The sequence below is a fragment of the Melopsittacus undulatus genome, chromosome 4 (assembly GCF_012275295.1).
Source record: "Melopsittacus undulatus isolate bMelUnd1 chromosome 4, bMelUnd1.mat.Z, whole genome shotgun sequence".
NCBI classification, from domain to species: domain Eukaryota; kingdom Metazoa; phylum Chordata; class Aves; order Psittaciformes; family Psittaculidae; genus Melopsittacus; species Melopsittacus undulatus.
In genome coordinates this window covers 17,556,687-17,578,159 of record NC_047530.1, presented here as the reverse complement: position 1 = coordinate 17,578,159, position 21,473 = coordinate 17,556,687, and the positions used below count along the sequence as shown (strand labels likewise).

The 21,473-nt window shown below is 37.4% G+C and overlaps 1 protein-coding gene across 1 annotated transcript in view; it reads right to left on the bottom strand.

The window, feature by feature from the left end:
* LRRC9 (leucine rich repeat containing 9) overlaps positions 1–21,473 on the bottom strand; it is a 43,958-nt gene that overhangs the window by 9,690 nt on the left and 12,795 nt on the right. Inside the window, 21 exon segments of the mRNA XM_034061301.1 lie at positions 1,346–1,420; positions 1,422–1,472; positions 1,791–1,919; positions 2,528–2,580; positions 2,583–2,646; positions 3,350–3,375; positions 3,378–3,499; positions 3,501–3,565; positions 3,938–4,007; positions 4,009–4,083; positions 9,359–9,468; positions 9,931–9,993; positions 9,995–10,051; positions 10,172–10,212; positions 11,456–11,645; positions 12,763–12,838; positions 12,986–13,134; positions 15,206–15,260; positions 15,262–15,313; positions 16,682–16,765; positions 19,831–20,032. Of these exon segments, the coding sequence (XP_033917192.1) occupies positions 1,346–1,420; positions 1,422–1,472; positions 1,791–1,919; positions 2,528–2,580; positions 2,583–2,646; positions 3,350–3,375; positions 3,378–3,499; positions 3,501–3,565; positions 3,938–4,007; positions 4,009–4,083; positions 9,359–9,468; positions 9,931–9,993; positions 9,995–10,051; positions 10,172–10,212; positions 11,456–11,645; positions 12,763–12,838; positions 12,986–13,134; positions 15,206–15,260; positions 15,262–15,313; positions 16,682–16,765; positions 19,831–20,032 (1,809 nt within the window).

Below are 21,473 nucleotides of genomic sequence, written 5' to 3'. Positions count from 1 at the left end.
CTGTGTAAAGAATGTTCACCTCTCATGAGGAAGCAGATAAGCAAAATGAGCACAGGAATTTGTCACACTATGATGGAAGCCCAGACAGCCCATATCCATGAGTGCTTCTGCCAATGTCTTTTCTCCAGAAAATCTGAAAACAAATTCTTTTTTTTTTCTCACACTTCAGATACTGAGCATATGCAAAGAATGAAAACAAGAAGAGCTGGGTGAAATCTTGAGAAGTATGCACACAACAATTACATTTGGCAGGGTTCTCTGATGCTTTGTCACTGTGACTTTTGTAAAACTTGACCAATGTATAGAAGGAATTCTTCATGGTCACTTTACAAGACTTGACTGATGTGACGAAACTGAATTTGATTATGGATGTTGCCTTGTATGTGCAGAAATAAGTAAATGCATCCTGACAGGTCCTGCAAGTTTTAATCCAGAAAGAATGCATAGATGAGAAATGCAAACTGAAAGGTAATTTGAAAATGCTCCTTAAGACACAGGCTGATCTAACATTGATGGCAAAAGGAAGAAGAAAGAAGCATGGCTGTCTCCCTCAGAGGATGATGAAAAGGGTATCAGTTATGAAATGAGCAAAAGAACTGAGGTTTAGTGGCAAGATTAATAACTGCTAAGACTGCACACAACACTGCAGAAGAACAGTGGATGAATGTACAAAAACCTTCTTTATGCTCATAAAAGGTACTGTGGATTGAACTGCCTGAATATGGATACTAACAAGAGATTGTGACTGCCATCAGAATATTATACAGTGTAAGACAGCTGAGTTTTCACAGGTCAGGCTCAAAGAACTGGAATAGTATCTCAATATATTCCTCACTATTTGAATATATTCCTAACATTTTGTAGTGTAATGTTGCACATATTCAAATAAAGAATGAAAACAGAATATCGATGATCAGTCTGATCAGAGATACAGGTACACACTCTCACAGATCAAACCAGCAGCCAGAAAGAAGTAGGTGGTTCCCTTACTCAAAATTAGATAATTTGTAAGAAGGTAAAAACTATTCAATGTATGCCTAACCATCTATGCAATAAAATCCAAAGAACAGAGGACAGCAGCGTGGTATAGTTAGTTTGATGAAGGAGTGTACTAACAAGTTGTTCACAAACATACGAAAGATAAGCCAACTAGATGATGCTTAACACACTATGTGTGTGTAAAACAAACAAAACCCCCACAACATACTGGATTTCTTCAAGCTAGGAGGGTTAAAAAAGGGTGATCTCAAGCTACTGACACTGAAGACACCTTCTTCCACCTCAGTGGAGTAAAGGAGTGATAAAAGTTATGTTTTAAGAGCTAATGGTTCTTGATCCCTTTGGCAAGTGCTTGCTATCCATATCCACGAGAGGCTACCTTTCAGTACAGCTGCTGCCTCTTTGTTACCTGATTTGGGAGATTTTTGTCCAGGCAGTATTGGTTCAATGTGAGTGTAGTTCAGACACAATACATGTAAAAAGGAAATAATTAATCAAACGGAATGTTCCTCTGCTAACACATTAACAAAACTACCAATTACATCTATCTGATTCAGATATTTGATCTTTAGAAAGATGATTGGTCAGTTTAGAGCACTTAAAAAAGTTTGGTGCAATTAATTGATCAGATTACTTTAACAATACTGCAAAATGGAAAGAGTGGTTGCAATCAGCTTTGTGCTGGTTGATTGACACACGCAGTGTTGAAGGAGATCAAAGGCCATTTTCAATCAAATTAAATTAGTTTAATATTATTACCAAATATTGAAAAGACTATGTCATGAACTCACCTTGGCATTAGGAATGAAGATTTAACCACTGAAAGACATGAGTTTATTATTCTGTAAATTCACACTGCACACATTTCTAAACTGGTCAGTTAGCATCAGAGGGATTGAGAATATAAATAACATGGAAAACTTGTAGAAATTAGATATAGAGCATGAGCAGCTCCATAACATGCTGGCTTTGGGGTAAGAAATGGAGTACAAAAGAAGCACCCTGATGAAAATCTCACAACAAATTCACAGTTCTTTATCCAGCAGTAAACAATTGATTTGATTCTGACACCAAAGGCAAGGGCTTTCAACAGTCAGCTCTGTTTGCTTCTATGTTGCATTACTGAAATTCTAGTTCCATAGCTCTCAGGCTCTTTGATATTTATATGAGCAGACCTGAATGTCTGTTTTCTTATGGAACAGATTAACAGAGAGTCTGTGTTCTCTCAGTCAGTTTACAATATAGATTTGTAGGTAACATATACTAATTTCGCAGGTGTTAGAAATGTTTAAGCTTCAAATATTACAGTTGAAGCCTTGTGAGCCCTAGCAATGTGCTAGGGTTCTATCACAAAAAGTGCAATTTCTAATCCGAAATGGCTAAAGAGAGACAGAAATTGACAATAGAGTATTAGGGAGTATATGAAAAGATTGCACACATATTAAAAAATCTGATCAGATGGGTCTCAATATCTCAAGGAACCATTTTAAAAATCTTATAGAAATAATTTGCACACACAATAATTTACTACTGCAGTGCCATCTAAGGCTTTGAGAGAGGGAGGATGGAATAATACAAATGGTAGGGATCTTGTTTTCAGGCTATTCAATTTCTGCTTATGCCCCAAATCATAAGATTAGTTAAGCCCTAAGTAGAAAAAAGCGCAGATTTATTAGTATGAGTTTAAAACATCCATATATAGGCACATTCAGACTACTTTGTTTTCAGCTCTTTCTTCAGCTGTCATCTGCATGACTTAAACCTGAGAAATTGCTTAACAAAACACAGATTATTTTAATTTAGGCTAGCAGCACTTCTCAGTACTCAAGCCACAAAGAAAGACCTTAAAGTAATTGAAAACTGTACCAATATTGCCTTAAAAACCTTTGTGCTCTCATGCAGTTTTACAGAGTCTGAACATAAATAAGAATCAGGGCCTCAGAGTTCCATTAGTGTCTGAATCCAGTCAACAAAGTTTAAAATACATACATTAGCATTCCAGGTAAGATGAAAAAATCTGGAACTGGTGCAGATGTAATTGCTTGTTATTTAAGAGAATTATTTAATGGATTGTAAACCTTGATTTAGCCTACCTGTTACAACTGATGTTAATCTCTACAGAACATTTAGAGTCCAGTACACCTGGAGGGTTCAGTGCCTCCATCTCAAAAAATGTTAGACTGTGATTCATATCAGTTTGGGTTCCGCTGTAAGCATGAATGAATGCAGCACTCACAGACAGAAATTCCAACTATGTTTAAGCATAGCTTCCTCTATACTTGACCAAGTGGGGAAACACTGTATTTCTAGTGAATAAAAACAAATTAGCTTTGAAATAATAAAGACTTACCTTTAAATGATGAATCTCTTTATTAACATAAAGTTACTATTTGTGTATAGCTCTACTAGGCAGTCAGTTTTACTTAAACCAACTAAGAATATGATTCTATTGTTCTCAGTGGATGTGTGATAAGAGTAAGGCAGATTTTCAAACACATCTTTTAAGGCTGACAAGATAGTTACTATTTGCACTATGTGGTGTAATCTTGGTTGAGCTTTGAAGTTCCTTGAAAAATAACCAAGACCACTCAATACTGTTAGTTGTAATAGAAAAAGGTGGCTGATACAGGAGGTAAAACAAGTTACGAGTGTCAGAGTTTGTGTTATTCTGTCCATCTGTAACTTGATCAATGATCATTAGATCAGTTAGATCATTAAACATAAATAAATATGCACATTTTTAAAAGAAACATTCATTTTACTGGAATGTAGCTGTTCTGCCTCACTCCCACTCTTCAGTTCTGCTAAAGATGCAATTAAAATTTTTAATATTTGAAAACCTGACTTTGTTGGCAGTCAGTAAAAACTAACTCTCTAAAATATTTTGCTATAAAGAAACAATTCTACTGTGTCCCAGTGTAACAGCCTGCATTATCACTAGCGCAGTAAACATAGTACCATCTAGTGTTGAGATGTAGTTTTCATCTAAAGTGAGGTCAAGACTAGACTATTCCTTCTGTTTGTGAGAGATTGCTCTTGCTAAATGAGGCGCATCTTAAATGCTCCATTTTTTCAAAGTTGGAACTTCCGAAGAGTGTTGGTCATCCAAATTTAAGTTAGCGATCTGTAATAAAACTCAGTTTTAGAATTGAAAGAAACCAACCAGTCAATTAGGCTGTAAGCTAATTCCATCTGTGTATTTGGCGCTCAGTTTCTATGTGTACATTTCCTACTAATATCTATGGCAACTTATTGGATGCAGGATGTGATATTTCTGTATTATACAACAGAGCTACACTTCAAAAAATTTCAGCTTCTCCTCCAAACCTAAGAGTTGTAAACCATAAGTAAGCCAACTCCCAAGTGTACCTTTGCAGCTGAAGGTATCTCAACATAGACCTTTTTTTTTTCTTTTTTTATTGCTTCAGATCTTAGATACCTTTATTCCATTTAAATCCATCTGCAATACAGAATTATTTTGTTGGCTAGTCTGCTTTACACACCCTCATTCTGCAACAGGACTTTCATAGAAACAGGATTTCAGCCTAACACCAAGGCTGGATGTTTTTGGTCTAGAAGAGACTCAGTGCAAAGTCAGAGCATAATTTGCCCTAATTTTATGGTTTTTCATGCTTTTCATATACAAACTACTCTTTCTCCATATCATAGATTAACAAATTCAGTAATTTTCTTGTTTGAAATATTCTTGAACAGAAACAAATAAATGTCAATATCAACCATATGTTTCACTGCCCAGGTTGGGAAACAAACAACTTTCTTACACAGGATCTGACTTTAGATACCTGGCAGCATACTTCCTGTAAAGACAAGGGTGTCAGTGATTCTATCTACAACCTGTTTATATGATTACAACTCCCCCTTTCTGATAATACTATAACATTAGCCAATCATTGTACAATAGAGAAAAGAAAAGATCACAGAGTCCCAATCAGATAATTCAAATTGCATTATAAGGGGCCAAATTATCCAGTATTGTATCTAGATTGTATCTAAGACAAATAATATTTAAATATTCAGTACCATTAGATTGGCTTTGGTGGTGACTAAAGAACATTTTTTGCCTATATTATTTCATTTTCCAGAGTACTTATTATACCACTTCTGAATCCCATCCCTCTGGTACCACAAAACATGTATCATGCTAAAGCCTTAATTTTGCTGGCATTTTTTCTAAACATGAATTCCCTAATGTATTCAGAATGAAACGCTACGCTTATCAGCAGAAACGTGCTTTCCTCTAGCTATTCTATATTCTAATACCAAATTAAACTGACAGGGGAGCTTTTAACCTTTCATGCTGAGTAGATTAACATGATTTCAGCTGATGGATCAGAACAGGTTAGGATGACCTTGGATCTGCCTCTAGTGTATCTTGTGTGTTTTGCTAGCTCAGTTTCCTACAGGAACAAGGCTAATGTGACTGCTGTCTGTATATCCATCTGCTAACCTTACCAGCAATCTTTAAATATATTTGTGAGTTTCAGCCCAATTTCTTAGACAAGCACTATTTGGCTTCTCCAAATTCCATGAAATGAGCAGCTGAATTAGAGTTCTAAACTCCTAGTGAAGGAAAGGCTGCAATAGTGGCTCAGCTACAATGCCTGACATTAGAGTATCCAGGAGAGACTTATTCGGAATTCTGAGAACTCACAGCTGATTAAGCACTGAATAACCCAAAGACAAAGCTCTTCCATAAGGCAAACCATTTTTTCCTTCAGTCATCAAGTGACTGCTTAATTAGTTCATAATTTCAGGTAGTCCTTCAAGGTGAAAGATAACGTTGAAAGAGTTATTCTTGATGTTTGGTGGTTTGAAATTAGACCTACTAGCTCCCTTCTTGCAATCTGTTTTTCATATTGGGATTTAGTAGTGCTGTGTAATTTTAGTCCTGACTAATCATGAGAAATGGATTAGAGAATTCAATATGCACGTGACAAAGTCCATTTGGCTTTAGACATTAAATATGCCTAAGCCTCTAAATTTTTAGGGCAGGGTATATTTGAAGGGACTGTATTCAAAAAAAGTGTTGCTATATGCATTAGAGAATTTATTGAATTTACTAGGAGAACTAATATTTTAATATATTTCAATATTACGCTTTTGTGACATCAAGAAAAAGTTGGGTTCAAAACTGGCAGAATAAATAAGCTAAGCTATTATGATTCTGCGATATTCTAATGAAAAATTCTCAGGGCCAATTTCTACTGATCTGAGAGAGAATGCAAAGGAGCTGGCTGCAACGTCCTGAATCAGTCTAGTTCTATCGTTACCTTTGCCACCAGTGTTTTTGCTCTTTAAAACATTGTTCAGTATTCTTGAAGCTTCACTGATACTGTCCGTTGAAATACTTCCAGAGCATTTTGAATTCCTAGAATCTTTAAATGAAGGAAGTAGATTAAGGACTTTGTAGCTCTTTAAGAGTCAATTATGTCTAAAACCACATGCAAGTGTATCTCATAAGCATGTCCTTTACATTTCCTTGGTGTTTTAAAAGGACAATTTTCATTAGAGCATGAGCAAAATGAGCGGCACAAAATCTGCAGCTAAAAAATGTGAAGGACGGTTGAGAGAGTTTTAAAGACACAGAAGGTTAAGCACTAAATGCTTCATCATTAAACACTTTTTCATTTACAATTAAAAAAATCTTCCACCTTTTAAGCTTACAGACTACAGCAAATATTCATGAACTCTACTGGATCAGGCTACAGTCCTTTAATTTCACTACAGCAGAAGTGAATGAAAACCAGGAAAAATTATAGCAGTGATAGCAAATCAGTTGTTAGAAGCTCAGATTCTTGAACATTAAAGCTAAAAATGTCAATGAAAATTTGATGGCTTGTATAATTAGAGATCATAATTAGGACCTAATGAAATTCAAGCAATACTATAGGCTTGATCCTACCTAAAGATTTTAAAATAGTCAATCAGAATAAAGAAGAAAAAGATAGTTGCAGTGCTTATTTTAATTTGCCATTGGGAAGAACCATGAAGGCATGGTCAGAATTTACATTGATAAAAAATATTTTGTATTTTGTTAATGACTAAAAAGAATGTAAAACTGGATCTACTTTTTAAAGCAGGCATTTTTCAACTAAGAACATTAATGAACCGGTTGAAGAACTTTCTGAGCCACTTATCTATTAATTTCATACAAATGATAGTATGCTTGGGAAGTTCTAGAAGGCTATAAATGAACTGAAGTTGTAAGAGCATTTAGGATAAATACGATGACTAAAATAGGTCAGTTAGTTTGATATCATCCTTAGATATCACAGAACAGGTGATATGCGACACAGTAAATAATTACAAGTTAATGGCCTTATTAATAATTCTACTATGGTGCACGGGAAACAAAAATTAATATTAAATTGCTTTTGATAGAAATTTAAATGCATTGATAACTTTAATAGCTCCTGACTGAGAATGTAATAAAAAATAATGATATCCAAAAGTGAAGGTTTTGTCTATTGGTAAATAGACAAAAAATGCTTAAAGGATGTATCGCAAAATGTAATGATAGAAAGAAAATCATCAGAGTATTCTTGCTGATGTTCTGCTTTAAAGTCTTTTTCTCAATGACCTAGTAGAAAGAGGTAATTTATCTACCAATTTAATACCTTCCTTGTAAAGTAGGAGATGACATAAAGATGTTAGTAAGCTCATCTATAAACAGTAGTTTAAACTTGGTGGCCCTATTTAAAAAGCACATAGAACAAATTGCAAAATATGTAGCTAGGAACAGACAAATTCACACCACACAATGGAGGACAGTATCTGAGGAACAATGAAAAGCACTAGAACTAGTGATAGAAAACCAGAGGGATATGAGCTTGCCTTGTTGCCAGTATTACAAAATTCAACAAAGAAAGCTTCATAGGACATGTGAGAAATGTTTAAAGGATTTAGAGGTGTCACTAAAACTTCAAGACATCACCACAAACCTATCCTGTAAATGAAGAACATGCTAGACTGCCCACTGGTTTAAAACATAATAGATAAAATACATATTTCTTATAAAATCATAGGATCAACTGAATAATAATGTGTTTGTGAGCAGAATATAGATACATTTTGACAAAAAGATAAGCAAATCCAATCACTTGCAAGTTCAGTGGTTGAATATTGTCTGAAAGGCTGCTTTGCTCTGAACTGAACTAACTAGACATTGGGGCTTGATACCTAAGAAGCTCTGCGGGGGGCACAGGTTTAGTAATGTGTAATACTCAAGAGTTACCAAGTGGACACACAGAGCTGATGGTGCAGAACACAGCAAAATTAAAAGTTTAATCTGATAAAAACCTAAGTAAAAAAACAGAGAACCAGAGACTGGAACTGGTAGCTCTTTTTTTTTTTTCCATTTCTTTTTATATCTCAGTGTCTATTGAAAAGATCAATTGAAGCTTAATTGACAGCCCACACAGATAACCCAGCATCAACACAGGATGTTCCTGGGTACCCCAGTGGAGTCCTGTTCCTTTGTCAACTTGGTGTTATAATAAAAGAGATGTTCTCTTCAGATAAGTACTCTGTTTGCCCAACTTCATTTTGTACAAAATATTAAATTTAGTGTTAAATAATAATTTAAAAAAACTTTGTTAAGTCTTTCAATGACTCAAATTTGCCAGGGTTAACTCTGCGGATTCTGACTGAGCCTTTTAAATAATGTTAAAAAGTACTGATTCAAAGGGAATAAAGGAGAGAGGGAACATTTGTTCCAGAACCTGGTTGGGCAATAGGAATGAATGAGAGTCAGTAAAAGGGCCTGAGTATTGCCAGAGCTCTAGCCAGCACAGCTGTGCAGCTGCAGAAACATGCAGTAATAGAGGCTAACAGTGTCTATGTGCATCACCAAGGCTAGAAACTGTCTCTGCTCCCACCCCTTATCCACCCCTGATTATTCAGTGAAGCTGAGACAGCAAAATTAAAGCCAGGGCTCAGATTTTGATATTTGGCACAGGCCACCAATAAATCTAATGGTTAAGAGAAGTAAAAAAGAAAGGAATTATGCTTCGGAGACGTCTTGGCAAAAAAAAGCCACAAGAGCTCATTTACTTGGTTAGGCTGTGACTATAAAGAGAAGTGAAGGCACTGTGAGAACAAAGATGCCATAACATCATCTTAAGGCTTCTTACACTGCAAGTGTCTTTAGAATTAATAAGGTGCAGGACCAGATTTTAAGCCTTTTGAACTGTGGTCATGGTTAGAATGTTTTCCCAGGAATTTCAATTGCTAATACGTACCCTATGCCATGGATTCTGTGTTATGTCATAACTGAGCATGTTAGGAATGTATTTATCACACATTATTATTATTTAGGAATGTTATATCACCCTTCGACCTTTTCAGCTTGTTCCAGCTCAGGCTGAAGAACTGCAGTTTGCTCAAGTCTCTGATGCCCTCAAAAGTCATCATGTGGTTATGTCTCACATCAAATTATTTTTGGCTGGGCTACAAGACTGTCGTTTTGAAAGGAGTCGTACGGCTGAAGGTATTGCAGAAGAAACCTCAGTTAAAGCAATCAGTTGCATTTATTCTTTAAATATACTTAATGGGATCCAGTGCCTGGAACTCCCCTTGCTCATTATTGGGTCTGTTGGGAGAGGCTTAGTATGCTCCAGATAAGTTACTCTATTTGCTAAAACGAAATGACTGTTATAAAGGTCAGATTGGTGATACAGCAATACCACCCTAATACTGTGATTTAAATTGGAGATGATTATCAACAGGCACCAAAACTGTGGGCTGATAATAGCAGCACAGTATTCATGAACCTAGTTTAGCCCTCCATTCTGTTTCTCTGTGTGCATCCTAGCCCAATCCTATCTTGTAAGCACACATCACAATGCAAGAACATTTATGCTAGTAAATGTTCCATAAAAAGAAAAAAAGAATTAGAGCTTAATTTCTCACCAGGTCATGAATATTATTAAAGGAAATAAATTAATTAAAACTGGTGATAATTTTTTGAAGTGTTCTTAAGTCTAGAGATGTCCTACAGTGTGCTCAGGCTGTTCCCATTCAAATTCAAAACCTAGGCCAAAAGTTGAACAGAAATGACAGTTTTACCAGACATGCAGCCTTTAAAATCAAAAAGCTTCAACTGGTGGAGTGCAAATGCAAATACTATCCCACTGGTAAAATATAAAAAGACTATAAAATGTAAGTACAAACTAACATAAAATACTGAAAAGACTTTTCACTTACTTCAAAACCCTCTATTCTCTGATTGGTCCCTGAAATTAAAGTGACCTGGCTGAGATGGGAAGTCAGATAGACAATTGGCTCACAGGAGAAGGGAACAGATGCTGCTGACGCTAAGGAACTGGCAACTCTTCCATTATGAAAAACCAGTATAGGAAGAGTAAAACTGAGCAGAGACAGGCAACAGATCCTCAGGAAAAGGCAAGGTGAGAGGAGAATGATAATATCTTACTGCAAACACACAGCAGTGGAAAGATGGCCCTTTGGTAAAATAAGTAAAGAATTGTTATTCTCCACTTTCCTAACATTGACTGTAAATAAACTTTAGAAAGGAAAAAGTTTATTTTAAACTGTAATATTATATATTAAATATTTATTATTACATATTGTATTATTATTACATATTTTAAACTGTAATATATATTACATATTTGATTATTACATATTATATTATTATTATTACATATTTTAAACTAATATTATATATTACAGTTACCATCAAGTATAAGAAATAACAGCTTCTCACAAACTAAAGTTAAAAATGGGACAGTTCAAAAACTATTTCAGTTTCACATATCAGATATTTAGGAGGGGTACTCCATCAGAAAATGGGACTACTGAAGGTGCCACATGATAGTTATACATATGAATGCAATGCTAGAATTATGCATATAAACGCCCACCTGAAGAAGTGCTTTTCTGTGCAGCTGCTATAACAATATATATTTCTGAAATGAAAGTCTGTCGCCTGCTACAGTTTTTTTTCCCCCTAGGCTTCATTCTTGAGATGTCAAATCTGACAAAGAAAGAAAATCTTTTCAGGAACAATTGACATAAAGGCATGAAGTCATGGGCTTCATAAAATTCAAAGGAAAAGCTAATAGTTTATGTACAGCCCTATTCTCTGGTACATTCTTCTTAAACTGTTTCTTGTTTAAATTACCTATTTTACACAACAGGAATGTGATTAGGATTCAGTTCAATAACTGTAATTCGCATTGTAGAGTAATTGTTAGACAGAGGAACACAAGTTCTAGTGATGTTAAGTAAATGTAAGCAACATCAGAGTCAACCTAAATGGAAATGTTAATTTTTAACTTTTGTGTTTGATTTAGGTCATGGGTCAACCTAAATAACAAAGTAACAATTACATAACACATCTGTTTTACTGGAAATTTGGCAGTAATACCTTACGTGTACCTGACTAAATACTGGCCTCAGGCTCTGAAAATACTGTTGTTCTCTTTTTCATTCAAGAAAGCAACCTGAGGACTGACCTTTACTGTCATTTCCATGTTCAAAACTTCATCATCACGCTGCAAATCATGAGACAGAATAAATCTTTCTGGGCTTCTCTTTTCCTCTTCCACAATTATATTGCACATAGAAAACAGACAAAAAGGCATTTGAAGTTTGTAAAGTTTCTAATTTTTAATTACAGATGAGACAAGTTTGATTAGGAAATTAATAGCAATCAAGTCAGGAAATACTCTTTTTGTAACACAGATCTGTTAGAAAGTTGGTTTAATTGCCTCGTATTCAAAGCATTGCAAAATGTTTTTGCTTGTATGGGTTGTTGTGTAACATCCAGAACTCTAACTAGAGTCAACAGAAGTACACCTCTGCAGTGAAATTCCCAAGGTCCAAGAATCTCAGTAGAGCAGCCTAACACTGGACCATGGGACCAGGCAAACGTGACTCATCAGTGGATTCAACTTTACCCAGAGCTGAACATCTCACTTTCCCATACTCTCTTGTGAATAACAGTAACTCAGAGTCTGAAATGAGTGCTTCTACCTCTGCAGCAAGTTATGAAGTTAGATGAGGGAAACAGCAGCATTATATGTTTGTAAAAATAAATAGAAAATCAAGGAAAAGCTTGTTCAGAATACCAGCTAAGAATAAAATATATTTTATAAGAATAAAATCTCTATAAGAATAAACTATCTTCTTTCAAAACTGCACATCTCACAGTTCTAGTCAAACAACTAAAGGTCATTTGCTCCTGTCAATATTTAAAACTAGTGAAATCTGAAATACAAGTAATTTCATGAACAGTGGAACATGTGAAGCCAAGTGTTCTTTGGACTTGCGCCTTCCAAACTCTTTCTTCCATCCTGCAGTAAACCCAGCTTCCCCAGGCTTCTTAGGACACCAAGGCCAAGCGGAAGTTTGATGACAAACTAGCCAGAAGTCCATGCTGGCTGCCCTGTTGGCTGATGCTAAATAGACCATAGAATAGCTGAGAAAAATCTCTTCTTTGTGGGGAGAAGGAGAGGAAGGAAAGGTGTCCTAATTTAGATTAAACCACATTTCTACCAAAAAAATAAATACTTAATTATCTCTAAGGCTTCAATACTTTTTCAAATTTGGTTGAAATTTGATCGAAATTTGATCATTCCTAAACCACTGCAATGACAGAGTCACACATGACCGGTGCTTTTCCCTTCTGTGCCTTGTCCTGGGCAAGCATTGACCCAATGTGTTTGTGTCTTCCCTCACACATCTAGAAAAGATCAGATGTATTTAATGAATTCTCACGTGAGGACATCTCTCAAACATGCTTCGAATGGCTGTGAGAATTACCCCCAGCAGCTGAGGCTCTCTGCGGAGCTTCCTAATACACAGAAATGCAACCGGGACGGATTTCAGCTGTTTCGGAGCTCCTTCCAAGGCTGCACTGCCACCTCCTGGCCATCTGCAGTATTTACAACATGTCCTTTCTGTAACAGCAATTGTACAAGCCATGCAGCACGTGTTTTACAAGATCTTCCCAAAATTTGAATTACCATGCTTGAGTGACTTCTCAGGGTCACTGCTGGTTTTTCCTTCTGCTTCAGCTTATTGTTTCAGAAACGCTGTTCTCAGACATTCACAGATGCTTAGACTGTTATAGAGGAAAAAAGCTTTTTTTTTTTTTTTTTTTTTTTTTTTTCCTGTCAAACTGCTGCAAAAATGAAAGCCAAGGGCCACGTATCTTTATTTTGCTGAGACCACCCCTTAAAAATGTAAACAAAATTAAGCAGCGTGAAAATATAGCTGTGAATTATGGTAAGGGATGGCAGGCAGGGAATGTGAAGAATAATGAATAATAAAATAATTATGGTGCCATTATTCCAAGAGAATGAGATGTGGACAAGAAAATCAGATTGTTAGCTCTGTGGGACAGGGCCCATATTCTGTATGCTTCTATAGTGTTTAACACTACAAAAAGGAACCTCACTGGGGCCTCTGCAAAGCAGCATGCTATAAACAATAATAAAGCAAAACAGAACAATAGATACTGCATTTGAAGATACAATCTTGTGCCAAAAATCTGATGTCTTCTCAGAGCAAAAAGAGAAAGGCAGGTGTGCAAAATGCTGGAAAGAAGAAAAGGAGAACAATGGGAACTAGAGAAGAGTTGCCCTGAAATAATTTTCCTACTTTCTATTCTTTGCCTTCATAAGTCAGAATGAAAACTTCCTACCTGAAATATCTCCATTCTTGGAGATACCGAAAAGCTGTCTGGATAGGGTCCTGTGGAGCCTGCTCTAAGTGACGCTGCTTGATCAGGCTGGTTGGGCAGGGTGACCTCCAGAGGCACCTTCCAAGTTCGACAACTCTGTGAGTCTGTGAAAATACTTTCTAGTTCTATTCATAAGTTCTTACTGGGCATGAAAGAGCATGTACCATCTGCCTGGCTCTTTTACAGTCTGGAGATGAAGGGGGTCATTGGGAAAAGACTGAAAGTTTCCAGGGTTATGACTGGTCTGACAACTAGGATCCCTGCTAGAAGGACCTGACATTTAGGGATAGGTATCTGGAGATAAACAGACTAGGATGAAATATAAGATTAATGACAAAGGAGGCAGTGATCTAGAGTTAGGACAAGGCTTGAAAGATAGGACCTGGGATGCTACATTGCTAGAAATCAGGCTGAAAGAACTGAAACCCATGTTAAGCTTTGTGCTAGCACTGTTAGGAAGAATGATACTGTGTTCAAACAATAACAATTAAAATTATAAAACAAATGGCTGAAGAAACCACTGAGTCAATCTGTGCCAAAGGCAGTAAATACAGATGCTGCATCTGTTACTATGGGGACTTCCAAATTAGTCTTGCAACAGCCCTCACAAACTGTAGTGGGGGGCGCTGGTGAGTATTGGTGAATGAGAAGAGACAATTTGCAACAGAAAGAAAAAGGGCAAAGAAAGGACAAGAACATGATGAAAAGAACTAGAAAGCACTAGTCATGCCTTTGCCATAGATGGCATAAAGATGTGGAGAATGGAGTAGAGGTAACACAAAGAAATATGATCTCTTCCAACACAAACTATCCTATGATTCCACAATTCACATAGATCCACAAGATTTTCTCTGCCCACCTCTGAATGTTTCTTGTGGCTGTGCTGTTTCTGGGTCAATCCTTATCCACCCCCCAAATCCTCAAGCAAACAAACGAAAAAACCCAACCCTAAAATACATGCTGAGTCATGCTATGCCATTGCATGCTCTGAATCCCAGGGAATTTGTTTTGATCTCAGCAGCTAAAATGTCCTGAGATCAGAAGATACCTGCTGTCACTTAGGGAGATAAGGCTTCACTTTCAACATTAAAAAGGTCTGCAGCTCCCTTCAGGCTCTCAGCACTGACTTCTACACACAGAAATCATACATGCATTTATATGTCTAAAGAAAACTTTCACATATTAGGAACAGATGAGGTAAGAACCAGATTCTAACAGCAAACATCTCAACCAGCTCTTGTGACTGGTATCTTCTACAAAGCTATGGACCTCTGAAGTACAAGAACCGGTCACAGGAATACCACGCACAGGGACTTTGGGGAGCATCAAGCTGCCTCTGTCTGGGTAAAACTTTTTCATAATCCTAAATTAATGAATACTTTACAAAATGTACCTGCTCTTGTAATCACAAAGTTAACTTTGCTTACAGGCCAGTGCTACCAATAAGTATTTGTAAAATTTTGGCACTTAGTCTGCTACACTGAAAACTTCTTTTTACAGAAATATTTGAAACTTTTTAAAGTTCAGCCTCTTGATTGTGTGCTCTAAAGAAGAAATTTATTTTCATTCCCCTGAAACTGCATGCTCTGAAGTTCCCAGGGTCAGAGTTGTGACTGAATTATGTAACAAGTGTGTGCAAAAATGCAGAGAGCACTAAGCTAATAATATTTTCATCTTGTTTTGCACTGTTTTTTCCAGTGCTATCTACATGATTTTCATAGGCTTCCTATTCAGAAGAATCACAAGCAATACCTTTAGTCTGTTTCATTTTATTATAGCTTTGCTCTTTCAAGTGAAGACAAATACGTTTACCTTATTTATTCAAATGCTCCATTCAAAGTTAAACATATAATATCAATATATTATAACCTCTGATTCATTGTATTCCTTTTCTCTATTTACACTGACATATTTAAAACCTGTTTAGATCCCTCTTTGCTATGCAAATGAGCAGATCCATGCTAGTAAGCACAATCATGCATAAAGTTAGCATAGCTTGCAAGAAACTGCAACAGTTTCTACAGCCAGAAACCTGGGGGCAGAAGTTCACCTATTCCCCTGTACACAAATAACTCAAAAACAAGTGGCCATTTTCTCTGTGTCCGATTAGGAAGATGGTAAACTCCCATACTGACATCTGCTACTGTAAGATTCTTTAAAAATTATGGTGTAATCAGACACCTCAGAAAGAACAATCCTAGAAATGCTGTAGGTTTCCCAGTGTTTGAATCAATGGGAAGTTTTCTGAAAAAAAGATGAAAATACAACAGTCAAAATAGTTGCTACAACTAATAGATATTTCTCATTTTCAAAAAGATTCTGTACTAAGATTACTCATCCAAAAACATTTGGTTTGGATTTCATCCCTAGAAAAGTCATTTATTAATGTCTCCTTTCCGAAACGAAAAGATCCTTTGCTTGAGAAAGTGGCATTAAAAGTAAGCAGAATGCTATTTATAAACAACCTCAAATAGAAACTGTAAGTACAAGACTACCTGCAGCTCTAACAAACATCCCTGAACACAAGAAGAAGGTACACCTGAGGTGGATAAGCTTGGAGTATTCAAGCAGAAAACAGTCCTTGAAATACTGCCAGTCTAAATTTTAGTCTCCCTGCAAACGAGCATCAAGGTTATTCATACAAAGATTATGTAAGCAACCTTTAATGCTTCTTTACAAGTAAAGCTGTGTAGGAACTTAGAATAGCCATTATCACTATGTAAAAAAGCAATTGGATAGTTTTCTTATTCTCTTATCTTTCTTCTTAAAAATTGAGACCTTCATTAAATAAGTAATAACAAAATAAAGGCAACAAAAAGTCTGTGTGGTCCCAAAGCCTAGTACACCACCAAGAGAATAAGAGGCAAGGGTGTTTCTTTTCCTATCAGCAGTATTTAAATGTAGTCTGTGGAGCACAGATGCTTCAAGATAATCCAGATCCTTGTAATAAACCTATTTCCAATGGCATCAACAAGAATTGTACTGCAAAATTCAAACTTTTCTTCATTTCTACTTGGAAATCTTTTAAAATTCTGCCTGAAAAAACGTAACAGGACAAATGAACATAATTCTTATTTTTTATTTTTATTTTTTTAACAACAAATTTAGGCAACTGAATAATAACAAAAAGATTTTTTTTTTAATCTGGAAGTGATAGATGATGCTGGACTACAATTGTGGATACACTGATCCTAATATGTGGATATACAGATCCTGTACTAATCCCTAATACCAAGCTTCATCCACTTCACCTTCCATGTTGTTCTGCAATCATTAACTTCAGGGCATCACCTGAAGTTAATTATCCTCAAGTAAAAAAAGGGTTATAGTTTGCTATTTAGCATTCGTAATTATGTTAGTCCCAGTTGCAGCACTAATGTGTGCTGGACTTCGGTGCAGTGTGAAGCAATGGCATGAAATCAGTGGCAAATAACAGAAAAAATTTTACAGTATGTTTTAATTCTTCCATGCCTCTATCAGTTGTTCCATCCTTGAGATGATCCATGGTCTTTCCCTCTCCTTATTAACAGGCTTTAAAACAGTACTACTTTGGTGTACTATTTCCACCCAAATGATTCTATTCTTGGGACTGATGCACTACAGACTCTTTGGAACAGTGTTCATTGGTGTTTGATGCAGAGACAAACCAGGAACTTGTCAGATGAATGATATGCTTTGCTGTCCTGTAGAATGCCAAAGAGAGAACAGACAGCTTTCTACTCATCAGAAGAAAGTAATCCAATTACTTCATTATAAAAATTATGTTGAATGAGCTTCAGACCCATGCTGGCATTCAGAACTAGGTCTATGGCATTACTGATATCCTCAATGTGCCCTATTACGAAGGATTATCAGTGTGGAGACTTTGTGCTGGTCATTGAATTTACAGTGAATTTGATTCACAAAGTCCTAAAACAGAATCAAGAACGACAAGAAGCCACTGGAATTACATACAGGGGAAAATAAAGAACCCAGAAACAAGCAAACAAAAAAACCCAAAACACAACACATTGCTGGATCTCTACAGTTAAAGATTCAGAAAGGCCCAGAAACCTTTTCCAAGCATTGGTCCTATATAACCACACATCTCAGCTGTCTTTGTTCAATCCTCTTCCTATGTACTGAGAGCACCAGTAATGGGAATGACAGCATCTGTCTATTGGAAGCTGGCCTGGATCCAATAATTCAAACCACATGAGAGCTGTAACTTTATTGATATTTTCAATACTCCTAGTTGGACCTTATAAAAACAAATCTGAGACAGGCTTCAAGTCCTGTCACTAATCTCACAGAATCACAGAATCCCGAGGGTTGGAAGGGACCTTGAAAGATCATCTAGTCCAACCCCCCTGCAAGAGCAGGGTAACCTAGAGTACATCACACAGGAACTTGTCCAGGTGGGCCTTGAATATCTCCAACATAGGAGACTCCACAACCCCCCTGGGCAACCTGTTCCAGTGCTCTGTGACTCTCACAGTAAAGAAGTTCTTCCTGATGTTAACGTGGAACCTCCTATGCTCCAGTTTACACCCATTGCCCCTTGTCCTACCACTGGATATCACTGAAAAAAAAGAAGCCTGGCTCCATCATCCTGACACCCACCCTTGACATATTTGTAAACACTGATGAGGTCACCCCTCAGTCTCCTCCAAGCTAAAGAGCCCCAGCTCCCTCAGCCTCTCCTCATAAGGGAGGTGTTCCACTCCCTTCATCATCTTTGTGGCTCTGCGCTGGACTCTTTCAAGCAATTCCTTGTCCTTCTTGAACTGAGGGGCCCAGAACTGGACACAATATTCCAGATGTGGCCTCACCAAGGCAGAGTAGAGGGGGAGGAGAACCTCTCTTGACCTACTAACCACACCCTTTCTAATGCATCCTAGGATGCCATTTGCCTTCTTGGCCACAAGGGCACATTGCTGGCTCATGGTCATCCTCCCATCCACCAGGACCCCCAGGTCCCTTTCCCCTTCACTACTTTCCAGCAGGTCAACCCCCAACCTGTACTGGTACATGGGGCTGTTCTTCCCCAGATGCAAGACTCTACACTTGCCCTTGTTGAATTTCATCAAGTTTCTCCCTGCCCAACTCTCCAGCCTGTCCAGGTCTCGCTGAATGGCAACACAGCCTTCTGGTGTGTCAGCCACTCCTCCCAGTTTAGTGTCATCAGCGAACTTGCTGAGGGTACACTCAGTTCCCTCATGCAGGTCGTTGATGAAAATACTAAACAGCACTGGTCCCAGCACCGACCCCTGAGGGACTCCACTAGTCACAGATCTCCAGCTAGATTCTGCCCCATTGACCACAACTCTCTGCCTTCTTCCTTTCAACCAGTTCTTGATCCACCTCACTACCTGATCGTCAAGCCCACACTTTCTTAGCTTATCCATGAGAATGTTGTGGGAGACAGTATCAAATGCCTTACTGAAATCAAGAAAAACCACATCTACCGCTCTACCATCATCCGTCCACCTAGTCACTTCCTCATAGAAGGCTATAAGGTTGGTCAAACACGACTTCCCCCGGTAAAACCATGTTGGCTGTTCTTAATGACCCCCTCATCCTTGATATGCCTAGAGATGGAGTCAAGAATAAGTTGTTCCATCACCTTTCCAGGGATGGAGGTAAGGCTGACTGGTCTATAATTAGCTGGGTCCTCCTCCTTGCCTTTCTTATAGACTGGTGTGACATTTGCCATCTTCCAATCCTCAGGCACCTCTCCTGTTTCCCACAGTTTACCAAAGAAGATGAAGAGTGGCCTAACAATGACCTCTGCCAGCTCCCTCAGCACCCGTGGGTGCATTCCATCCGGACCCATTGATTTATAGATGTCCAGATTGCAGAGCTGATCCCTAACCCAATCCTCATCTACCAAAGCAAACTCCTCCTTTGTCCTGACTCCTTCTGGGGCTACAGGAATCTGGGGCCCCTGGGGAGAGTCTGCAGGAGTAAAGAGAGGCAAAGAAAGCATTCAGCACCTCTGCCTTCTTTATATCCTCTGTCTCCAGGGCACCCACATCTCCTAACCACATGGCACCATCATACTCAATAATTAATGTCTGAAAATACCAGAATACTGTTTTTGTACAATTCACTGAACATACTCAGTTTTCTGTCCTGGAATGTTATTCTTTTTTTTTTTTTTTCCAGTGCATATATTTTTTGTGAGAATGCCTTTTCAAGTCATGTCTTTTCTGTACCTTCATTATCATGAACTGAATTTTCAGCTTCCGGATTCTTACTCCTTATAGATTTATTACTTGACGTTTTACTCAACATTTACAGCTTGGCCAATTCACATTCCAGCTGATAAAAAGACCCCATTAGGATTCAGAAACAAGAGGTTATGTTAGAGTATAGTAGGAAAACTATTTTATTTGTTTCCTCAAAAGATAAGCTCTCTAAATTAGTAAAAAACATATCTGAAAACATCAAAGCAGAAAATTAATTTAATAAATTCAAACTCTTGATTATCAATAGAAAAAGCCAAATTACTTGTCCAAAGGAACAGCTCTGCTCTGAGAAACTGTACATACTCTGTTGTGTGCTGGCTCATATCCCAATCCTATTCATGTTAATTAGACCATTGTTTCACCCAGGCAGGAACAATCTCTCAATGTGACTTCATTATGATGCAAGTCTCAACAATGAAAAGTGAGCTAGAGGGTACAATTTAAATGGAAGTGCAGCTTTTCTTCAGACACTTCAGGCCAGGGATCATTTTTCTCCCCAGGTTTGATCACTGTGGGATAGTAATTACTCTCTGCTTTAGGGAAGCAAAACTCTTTTTTTCATTCTTTTTTAGGAAGTTAATCTTCAGGATCAATCAAGCTGCTATAGAGTTAAGGCAATGGAAGAGAATAAACTACTCATGCCTTTTGAATAACAAGCAAGGATTTGGCTTCCAAGTATAAAGCTTTCATAAAATTCTTAAAGAAAGCAGCATAAGTCACTCTGCCTACGCACCCCAATGTGAATATTATGTAGAATATTCATATATGCATATAGGCAATTTTGACAGAGAGATGAGGTGATAGAAGCACATGTCTGCTTCCTAGATTCTACCTGACCTACATATGGCAAGCAAAGGAGGAAGATAAGACCATAAAGGCATGAGCCTGCACTGGTAGAGTCTTTGGTCTGTGTAGACTTGATCAAAAGATTCTGTTGGGTGTTATCAAAGTACTTTTAAGGGGTCCTATTTACATAATCAGCAATATTTTTTTAGTTTACATTTGTATAGACATATGTACAAAGAACTCACTCAAAGTACGTTAATGACCTACTAGGTACGTTTGCAAAATACATAAAATATGTGATACGAGTCTTTTCATTTTAGAATAACTGCAGCTCACTGATGCAAAGACAGTCTGAGTCTGATTCATTATAGAATCATAGAAACAAGTAGGTTGGAAAAGACTTTTAAGATCACGAGGTCCAACCATTACCCCAGGACTGTGAAGTCCAACACTAATCCATGTCACTAAGGGCCTCATTTACAGAGTTTTTGAACACTTCCAGGGACGGTGATTCCACCACTTCCCTTGGCAGCCTGTTCCAATGCCGGGGAACCATTTTGGTGAAAATATGTTTCCTAATATCCAATTTAAACCTCCCCTGCCACAGCTTGAGGCCGTTATCTCTTGTCCTACTGCTTGTTACTTGGGAAAAAATGTTGATCTTTAAACAAGTTACAAAAATACTTGCAGTTATCTAAAGAGAGCAGTTCATTAATGACAGAAGGACC